The sequence below is a fragment of the Mus caroli genome, unplaced genomic scaffold (assembly GCF_978045245.1).
Source record: "Mus caroli unplaced genomic scaffold, Mus_caroli_1 scaffold_2, whole genome shotgun sequence".
In the NCBI taxonomy this organism is placed as follows: domain Eukaryota; kingdom Metazoa; phylum Chordata; class Mammalia; order Rodentia; family Muridae; genus Mus; species Mus caroli.
This window is the reverse complement of record NW_028227257.1, coordinates 29,332,668-29,343,945: the sequence shown is the minus strand read 5'-3', so window position 1 is coordinate 29,343,945 and position 11,278 is coordinate 29,332,668. Positions and strand designations below refer to the sequence as shown.

Sequence of the window (11,278 nt, the reverse complement as noted above, 5' to 3'; positions counted from 1 at the left end):
ATTTGGCACAAATGTTTCTGGTTTTCAAACATAAAAATTCTATATATAACACTCTGGTTCAGTATCAAGGTGAGTGTGGGGACTGTCACAGTTCAGCTTTCAAGTGTGTTCTCTAGCCCTGTTCCATCAGCAGCAGCTTCGTTACAATAAATTCTAGTCACTTGCATTACATGTGTTTGAGTTGTGTTGGATCTCACAGGACCCTATTACACAAAGGCTTTACCACATTGCTTACACTCACAGACTTTCTCTACAATATGAATACGTTCATGATGAAGATTGTAGAAATGTGCAAAGGTTTAAACATTCTGAATACACTCATAGGGTTTCTCTTTCTTGATTATGAAGACTTGTGACATTTGAAAAGGCTTTACAATACTAAATACTTAGTATGTGTTCTAATATGCACTTGGAGATTATTAGAATATGCAAAGGCTTTGCCACAATGCATACATTCATAGGGTTTTTCTCCAGTGTGTACTCTTTTATGTTGTAAAAGATAAGTGTTTTGTGCAAAGCTTTTACTACATTGGTCACATTCAAAGTATGTGTTCTTTTATGCATTCGAAAATGACTGTGATGTATGAAGGATTTACCACATTCATTGCATTCATATGGTCTCTCTCCAGTATGTGTTCGTTTATGATACAGGAGTCCACTTCGACAAGAAAAGGCTTTATCACATTGATTACATTCATAGGGTTTCTCTCCTGTATGTCTTCTTTTATGTATTCAGAGACTAGTTGAACATGCAAAGGCTTTACCACATTGTTTACATTCATAAGGTTTCTCTCCTGTATGAACTCTTTTATGGTACTGAAGAGAACTGGGTCTTGCAAAGTCTTTACCACATTGGTCACACTTACAAGGTTTCTCACCAGTATGTATTCTTTTATGTCTTAGGAGATAACTCTTACTTGCAAAGGATTTACCACATTGCTTACATTCAAAGGGTTTCTCTCCAGTATGTGTTCTTTTATGTCTTCGGAGAATACTTGAACATGCAAAGGCTTTACCACATTGTTTACATTCATAAGGTTTCTCTCCTGTATGAACTCTTTTATGGTATTGAAGAGAACTGGGACTTGCAAAGTCTTTACCACATTGGTCACACTTATAAGGTTTCTCACCAGTATGTATTCTTTTATGGTACTGAAGAGAACTGAGTCTTGCAAAGTCTTTACCACATTGGTCACACTTATAAGGTTTCTCACCAGTATGTATTCTTTTATGTCTTAGGAGATAACTCTTACTTGCAAAGGATTTACCACATTGGTTACATTCAAAGGGTTTCTCTCCAGTATGTGTTCTTTTATGTCTTCGGAGAATACTTGAACATGCAAAGGCTTTACCACATTGTTTACATTCATAAGGTTTCTCTCCTGTATGAACTCTTTTATGGTATTGAAGAGAACTGTGACTTGCAAAGTCTTTACCACATTGGTCACACTTATAAGGTTTCTCACCAGTATGTATTCTTTTATGGTACTGAAGAGAACTGGGTCTTGCAAAGTCTTTACCACATTGGTCACACTTATAAGGTTTCTCACCAGTATGTATTCTTTTATGACTTAGGAGATAACTCTTACTTGCAAAGGATTTACCACATTGGTTACATTGAAAGGGTTTCTCTCCACTATGTGTTCTTTTATGTCTTCGGAGAATACTTGAACATGCAAAGGCTTTACCACATTGTTTACATTCATAAGGTTTCTCTCCTATATGAAGAACTCTTTTATGGTATTGAAGAGAACTGGGACTTGCAAAGTCTTTACCACATTGGTCACACTTATAAGGTTTCTCACCAGTATGTATTATTTTTTTATGGTATTGAAGAGAATTGGGACTTGCAAAATCTTTACCACATTGGTCACACTTACAAGGTTTCTCACCAGTATGTATTCTTTTATGGTACTGAAGAGAACTGGGTCTTGCAAAGTCTTTACCACATTGGTCACACTTATAAGGTTTCTCACCAGTATGTATTCTTTTATGTCTTAGGACATGACTCTTTCTTGCAAAGGATTTACCACATTGGTTACATTCAAAGGGTTTTTCTCCAGTATGTCTTCTTTTACGATGTTTAATACAACTGTGATATACAAAGGATTTACCACATTCATTACATTCATATGGTCTCTCTCCAGCATGTGTTCTTTTATGACATACAGAGGCTTTGTCACATTGATTGCATTCATAGGGTTTCTCTCCAGTGTGTACTCTTTTATGTTGTAGGAGATGAGTATTTGGAGCAAAAGTTTTACCACATTGGTTACATTGAAAGGGTTTCTCTCCAGTATGTGTTCTTTTATGATACAGGAGACCACTTTGACCTGCAAAGGCTTTATCACATTGATTGCATTCATAGGGTTTCTCTTCTGTATGTGTTTTTTTATGTATTCGGAGACCAGTTGAAAATGCAAAGGCTTTACCACATTGTTTACATTTATAAGGTTTCTCTCCTGTACGAACTCTCTTATGGTACTGAAGATAACTGGGACTTGCAAAGTCTTTCTCACACTGGTTACACACATAGGGTTTCTCACCACTATGTATTCTTTTATGTCTTAGGAGATGACTCTTTCTTGCAAAGGATTTACCACATTGGTTACATTCATAGGGTGTCTCTGCAGTATGAATCCTTTCTTGTCTTTGGTTATGACTCTGAAATGCAAAGGCTTTATCACATTGGATAAACTCAGAGAGCAGCTGTTCAGTATGACTTCTTTCATGCCTGCAAAGACAATTGGCACATGTGAAAGCCTTCTCACACCATTACACTGATGAATCTTTTCATTTGTATGAACATGTTTTAGGATTTGGTCTAATTGTAAAGAACAACCTGATTTTAATGTACTATCACTTTGTTTACACTCATGGAGTTCCCCTTCATTATGGATGGTTTTGTATCTTTGAGGATACTTGGACTAAGAAGAGCATTGATTCCATAGCTTATATTTACAGCACCTTTCAACTCTAAGAGGTAAGAGGTGGTTCATATATCTCAATAGAACAGGAAGAACTTTACCACACTGAACACATAAATTTTGCTATTGTGAAAGTAATACTATGTTTGCAAACCAAGGCAAATATAAGAATTTCCACGTTCCTAATATTACAGAGATGGTCTGCAGTATTAGTTTGTAGATGTCCACAATACAGTTGGAAACCCAATTATTTGTAAACTTGTAGCACATTTAGAAAGCCTACCCAAAGTGGGGAGTACTACATATCTTCTAATTGTGCAGGAAGATAAGAGAGGTGTGTTGCTTCTTTCAATATATTCCTATTGTCCCATGGCTTATACCCATTGTAACATATGACATCCCTAATAAAAGAATAACAAGTAAAAGGCTTCCAATGTACTAACAGTTTGGTATTTTTCCACATACAATTTTGTTATAGGGATTAAGGTTTCTCCAGCACAGCATTCTTGACTATCATAAACCGCCCATCTTAGCAATGTTTTAAACTTAGCAATGTTTTTACAAGTATATGACTGATGTCAGCTTTAGTATGGAGTATATACGATTTAGAAGGTTTTGTACATAAACTTACCACCTATTCAATGTGTATATTTTACAATGTCTAAGTGGTAGGAGGTTAAACACACTGGCAGTTCTTCAGCATAGCTCTATTGGGCTATGATTTAAATGGTAAATCTGTTAACTCATTGTTTGTTTGTTTTTGTACTTAGAGGAATGGTTTGAAAACACAAAATAGATGCCTGGCACTGACATACACAGTTTACCATAATTTAATAATCATTCATAACTTAAAGCAGTGCTTCCAAGGCATATTCTTATCAGTTTGCACATAAAAATTACCTTCCATATCTTCTAGAAATATGAAGATGTTCTTCCATATTATGGTCTTCCCAAACGTAGCCTAAAATATAGAGGCCATATGTTATACTATTGGAAATTAGGAAAGTTTAGGTTACTAACTTCAGTGAACTTTACAACCATTCCTGATTAATTCACCTCATTCTTCCTCATTCTCAATTGAAATTACAAGAACAAATAACAATAACAGAGAAACAGTTGTATGACTTTTACAAAGTGAAAGGAAATTCAGTGTCTTACCTATAGCAGCGAGATTCCTGTAGGTCTCCAGCATCACATCTTTGTAGAGATTCTTCTGAGAAGGACCCAGCAAAGCCCACTCTTCCCGAGTGAAGTTCACATGCACATCATCATAGGTCACTCTACCCTAAAATATCCCAGGCATGTGTGCATGAGAAAACATATTACTGAGAACACTGTAAATACATACTTCATTGAGAATATAGTCATATCATTCTGGTACTTCCTGCACTTAATTCCTGACACAAACACCTTAATGCAATCAAGGCATTTAAGAAGGAAACTGAATAATTAATGAACTTCACCTCTGTCATTTCTACACCCCTTGAAGAGGATAAATCCCTGCAAGAAAGTGGTAATTAATACACATTAACTCACAAGTAAACAGTTCAAAAGTACCGAGCACACATTAGATAAAATGTATTAATAATTACTAACTAAGGAAATGATGAGCATGCTGGGTGTATTACTTGTGTCTTGAATCCCAACACTCAGGAGGCAGACCCAGGTGTATCTCCTTGAATGGTAGGGTAAGCCTGGTCTATGCCATGAGTTCCATGACATCAGGAGGTCCATATTAAGACACTAACTCCCCTGTACAAATCAAACAAAGAAACCAAAAAGATGGAAAGAACTCAGAGGTCTTCACTGAAGATCCTACAAAGAATTATATATTCACTGCAGGTCTGTATTCATCTTCCAAAAGCCTCAAGTGACCCAGTTTCAACAGTAAAATAAATAAGTGCTTATTAATAAGGTATGCATGTTTAAACATTTACAAATGGACAAATGAAAATATTAGCAAGGAAAAAAGAAAATAGTCACTATATAAGTCTGTTTGTTTGTTTGTTTGTTTGTTTGTTGAGACAGGGTTTCTCTGTATAGTCCTGGCTGTCCTCGAACTCACTTTGTAGACCAGGCTGGCCTCAAACTCAGAAATCGACCTGCCTCTGCCTCCAGAGTACTGGGATTAAAGGCGTGTGACACCACGCCCAGCTTTGCTATATAAGTCTTGATCATGAATTAGCAACATAGGTAGGGAGAGAGGCTCAACACAGGTATTTCTTATGTTACATATAATTGGAGCAAATTACCAATATTTACATGGAGGCACATAACCGTCCATTGGACCAAGTTCAGGAGCTGTTAGGCCATCTTCTGCCTACTGTGAGCATCAGGTACACAAGATAAATGCATTCATGCATACAGGGAAAATACTCATATTCACTCAAAAATTCAAAACAAATCCCACAGGTAGTAATAATGCCACACACCCGCAATCCAATGGAATATCCATGTAGTAGTTATCATAGGACATCCTGAGAAATATAATATACAGACTGTCAAGTTTCAAAATCTGAGTGTGCCTGAAGTTCAGCACATCAGCTTATGCATGCATATACAAAATTTATATTCCAAGCTAATAACATAAAAACAAAACAAGCCAGGCATTTTGGCCCACCTCTAATCCCACCCAGCACTCTAGAAAGAGAGGCAGGTGGATCACTAAATTCAAGTGCTCCCTGGTCTGCAAACCTACTTTCATGACAGCCAGGGCCGCACACAGATACATTGCATTCAAAATCAAAAATAAAAACAACAAAACCAAAACTATAAAAATATCAGTGAAATACCTTAGCACTGAATTACAGTTGCTTCTATTGTGTCTTATATGACTTAGTGATAGAGTCTATAATGATGAGGCCATGACAGCAGAAGAAAGAAACTGATTCAACCACAACATAGTAGACATATTTCAACGTATTGAGTACATGGTGACTCAGGTCATTATAGATTCATGGTCATTCTCTCATGAAAATATATTTGTCTAAATTCAATGGCTATAACAGCCCCTGCCCTGTTCAAACTTCCAAAGACTCCTTTGACACTCAAAGCAATCTTGTGACTGCCACACCTTGTAAAATCAGGAAACAAATTATATCTTTCAAATATGCAATGGCATAAACAACCCTTTCCATTCCAATATGGAAGAATGTGTACATTGGACCATGACAAGAAACCCAACAGGGCAAACTCTAAATCCTGTAGCTCTGTCCCAGCCACATGATGCTTCAGTTTTAAAGTGCTTAAAGGGCTCTATCCCTGATACTTCTCATACATCTTTCAGTTTTGGTACTTCCACTCCCTATATGCATCTCTCCATGGCAGATTCTCATATCATAAGTATCTCAACATCTTGTGGTCTCAGCTAGGCATCATCTGCACAGCTTCATAACATGAACACTCACAGTATCCTCACTGGGGCTGCAACTCTGACAAATATAGAAGGATGGACTAGTGCTGAACTGAAACTAGAAAGGAAGAATCCATGACCATAATTTCACAACTTTCTTAATTTCAGAACAAGCACAATATGGATGAGCCTGAGAAATTTGGCTCCTCAATTGGAATGGAGCATGCCACACATGTACCTTAGTGGTAGCAGGTTTTATATGTAGTTCCATCCTGGGAGTGCCAACTCCTTCCATTAATTGAAGGCATGGCAGAAGAAATTATTACTCTTAGGGCACCTTCTTAGGCTGCAAATCCAGAGCAATGGCCTTCACATTAATGGTGATAAGCTCTTAGTTGCTGAAGCACCGCAACACAATATCAGGGAAAGCTTTCTGTCCCAGTTTCCATGGTCCCAATAAATACCACAGATAATCCCCAAATGCCCTTCTTTTTCTGCTCCATCTATGTGTCCCAGCCCCTACTCACAAAGAAACACCTTCTCAACCATATGCTATGCTTGGCAGAAGACAACTCAGGCTGTCCATAGATCTGCCACAGTTACCCTAGATGCAATTTTCAGTTTTCTATAGCATTGGATTAGAACACAAAATGCAGCATCCCCAGATGGGCGTGGTGGCACACACCTTTAATCCTAGCACTTGGGAGAGAGAGGCAGGTGGATTTCTGAGTTCCAGGCCAACCTGGTCTACAGAGTGAGTTCCAGGACAGCCAGGGCTACACAGAGAAACCCTGTCTCGGAAAAAAAAAAAAAAAAAAAAAACAAATAAAAAAAGCAGCATCCCCTATCGTCTGTCAAGATTACTAAGAGGGGTCCCTTCCAGTCAGCTCCAGCACTGACGCACCTTGGGCATGAAGTCTGCGGACATCCCCAAGGTCCTCACAGGACTCTCCATGGGATCTTAGGACCTCTGGTGAGTGGAACACAACTGCTACTCCAATCCAATCGTCTGGGACCTGAGACAGTTAATTAGGGAAGCACAAAACCCGACCTGACCAGGGTCACAAGTCCCTTCCAATCGGCACCAGCACCAGCACCGGGGCACCTTGGGCACAGAGTCTGCGGACACCCCCAAGGTCCCCAGAGGACTCTCCAGGAGATCTTAGGACCTCTGGTGAGTGGAACACAACTTCTGCCAGGAGGCAGGTTCGAACACCAGATATCTGAGCACCTTCCCTGCAAGAGGAGAGGTTGCCTGCAGAGAGTACACTGACCACTGAAACTCATGAGAGAGCTAGTCACCCAGGTCTGCTGAGAGAGCCTAACATAATCACCTGAGGAACAAGCTCTAACCAGAGACAATTATAACAACAAAGTCCAGAGATTACCAGAGGGTGAAAGGCAAACATAAGAATCTTACTAACAGAAACCAAGACCACTCACCATCATCAGAACGCAGCACTCCCACCCCACCCAGTCCTGGGCACCCCAACACACCCGAAAAGATAGACCTGGATTTAAAAGCATATCTCATGATGATGGTAGAGTACATCAAGAGGGACTTTAATAACTCACTTAAAGAAATACAGGAGAACACTGCTAAACAGGTAGAAGGCCTTAAAGAAGAAGCACAAAAATCCCTTAAAGAATTGCAGGAAAACATGACCAAACAGGTGATGGAATTGAATAAAACCATCCAAGACCTAAAAAGGGAAGTAGACACAATAAAGAAAACCCAAAGTGAGGAAACGCTGGAGATGGAAAACCTAGGAATGAAATCTGGAACCATTGATGCGAGCATCAGCAACAGAATACAAGAGATGGAAGAGAGAATCTCAGGTGCAGAAGATTCCATAGAAAACATCAGCACAACAATCAAAGAAAATGGAAAATGCAAAAAGATCCTAACTCAAAACATCCAGGAAATCCAGGACACAATGAGAAGACCAAACCTACAGATAATAGGAGTAGATGAGAATGAAGATTTTCAACATAAAGGGCCAGCAATTATCTTCAACAAAATTATAGAAGAAAACTTCCCAAACCTAAAGAAAGAGATGCCCATGAACATACAAGAAGCCTACAGAACTCCAAATAGACTGGACCAGAAAAGAAATTCCTCCCAACACATAATAATCAGAACAACAAATGCACTAAATAAAGATAGAATATTAAAAGCGGTAAGGGGAAAAGGTCAAGTAACATATAAAGGCAGGCCTATCAGAATTACACCAGACTTTTCACCAGAGACTATGAAAGCCAGAAGAGCCTGGACAGATGTTATACAGACACTAAGAGAACACAAATGCCAGTCCAGGCTACTATACCCAGCCAAACTCTCAATTACCATAGATGGAGAAACCAAAGTATTCCACGACAAAACCAAATTCACACATTATCTTTCTACGAATCCAGCCCTTCAAAGGATAACAGAAAAAAAAAAAAAATAGAAGGACCGAAATCACACCCTAGAAAAAAGCAAGAAAGTAATCCTTCAACAAACCAAAAAGAAGACAGCCACAAGAACAGAATGCCAACTCTAACAACAAAAATAACAGGAAGCAACAATTACTTTTCCTTAATATCTCTTAATATCAATGGACTCAATTCCCCAATAAAAAGACATAGACTAACAGACTGGCTACACAAACAGGACCCAACATTTTGCTGCTTACAGGAAACCCATCTCAAGGAAAAAGACAGACACTATCTCAGAGTGAAAGAATGGAAAACAATTTTCCAAGCAAATGGCCTAAAGAAACAAGCTGGAGTAGCCATTCTAATGTCGAATAAAATCGACATCCAACCCAAAGTTATCAAAAAAGACAAGGAGGGACACTTCATACTCATCAAAGGTAAAATCCTCCAAGAGGAACTCTCAATTCTGAATATCTATGCTCCAAATGCAAGGGCAGCCACATTCATTAAAGAAACTTTAGTAAAGCTCAGAGCACACATTTCACCTCACCCAATTATAGTGGGAGACTTCAACACCCCACTTTCATCAAAGGACAGATCGTGGAAACAGAAACTAAACAGAGACACAGTGAAACTAACAGAAGTTATGAAACAAATGGACTTAACAGATATCTTCAGAACATTTTATCCTAAAACAAAAGGATATACCTTCTTCTCAGCACCTCATGGTACCTTCTCCAAAATTGACCATATAATTTGTCACAAAATAGGCCTCAACAGATACAAAAATATTGAAATTATCCCATGCATCCTATCAGACCACCATGGACTAAGGCTGATCTTCAATAACAAAATAAAGAATAGAAAGTCAACATTCATATGGAAACTGAACAACACTCTTCTCAATGATACCTTGGTCAAGGAAGGAATAAAGAAAGAAATTAAAGACTTTTTAGAGTTTAATGAAAATGAAGCCACAACATACCCAAACTTATGGGACACAATGAAAGCATTTCTAAGAGGGAAACTCATAGCTCTGAGTGCCTCCAAAAAGAAACTAGAGAGAGCACACACTAGCAGCTTGACAACACACCTAAAAGCTCTAGAAAAGAAGGATGCAAATTCACCCAAGAGGAGTAGACGGCAGGAAATAATCAAACTCAGGGGCAAAAATCAACCAAGTGGAAACAAAAAGAACTATTCAAAGAAACAACCAAATGAGGAGCTGATTCTTTGAGAAAATCAACAAGATAGATAAACCCTTAGCCAGACTCACTAGAGGGCACAGGGACAGCATCCTAATTAACAAAATCAGAAATGAAAAGGGAGACATAACAACAGATCCTGAAGAAATACAAAACACCATCAGATCGTTCTACAAAAGGCTATACTCAAAAAAACTGGAAAACCTGGACGAAATGGACAAATTTCTAGACAGATACCAGGTACCAAAGTTAAATCAGGATCAAGTTAACGATCTAAACAGTCCCATATCCCCTAAAGAAATAGAAGCAGTCATTAATAGTCTCCCAACCAAAAAAAAAGCCCAGGACCAGATGGGTTTAGTGCAGAGCTCTATCAGACCTTCAAAGAAGATCTAATTCCAGTTCTTCACAAGCTATTCCACAAATAAGTAGAAGGTACTCTACCCAACTCATTCTATGAAGCCACAATTACTCTGATACCTAAACCACAGAAAAATCCAACAAAGATAGAGAACTTCAGACCAATTTCCCTTATGAATATTGATGCAAAAATACTCAATAAAATTCTCGCTAACCGAATCCAAGAACACATTAGAACAATCATCCATCCTGACCAAGTAGGTTTTATTCCAGGGATGCAGGGATGGTTTAATATACGGAAATACATCAAAGTAATCCATTATATAAACAAACTCAAAGACAAAAACCACATGATCATCTGGTTAGATGCGGAGAAATTATTTGACAAAATCCAACACCCATTCATGATGAAAGTCTTGGAAAGATCAGGAATTCAAGGCCCATACCTAAACATGATAAAAGCAATCTACAGCAAACCAGTAGCCAACATCAAAGTAAATGGTGAGAAGCTGGAAGCAATCCCTCTAAAATCAGGGACTAGACAAGGCTGCCCACTTTCTCCCTACCTATTCAACATTGTACTTGAAGTCCTAGCCAGAGCAATTCGACAACAAAAGGACATCAAGGGGATACAAATTGGAAAGCTGGATATAAAATTAACTCAAACAAATCAATGGCCTTTCTCTACACAAAGAATAAACAGGCTGAGAAAGAAATTAGGGAAACAACACCCTTCTCAATAGTCACAAATAATATAAAATATCTTGGCGTGACTCTAACTAAGGAAGTGAAAGATCTGTATGATAAGAACTTCAAGTCTCTGAAGAAAGAAATTAAAGAAGATCTCAGAAGATGGAAAGATCTCCCATGCTCATGGATCGGCAGGATCAACTTTGTAAAAATGGCTATCTTGCCAAAAGCAATCTACAGATTCAATGCAATCCCCATCAAAATTCCAACTCAATTCTTCAACGAATTAGAAAGTGCAATCTGCAAATTCATCTGGAATAACAAAA

The 11,278-nt window shown here is 38.3% G+C and overlaps 1 protein-coding gene across 1 annotated transcript; it reads right to left on the bottom strand.

Moving 5' to 3' along the window:
- Positions 1-732: 732 nt before the first annotated feature.
- On the bottom strand, positions 733-10,510 carry LOC147005782 (uncharacterized). Its single transcript, XM_085833481.1, is given in 5 exon segments — positions 733-2,057; positions 2,184-2,566; positions 3,828-3,888; positions 4,086-4,205; positions 10,501-10,510. Coding segments are annotated over 5 exon segments (1,899 nt in total).
- Between the last annotated feature and the right edge of the window lie 768 nt (positions 10,511-11,278).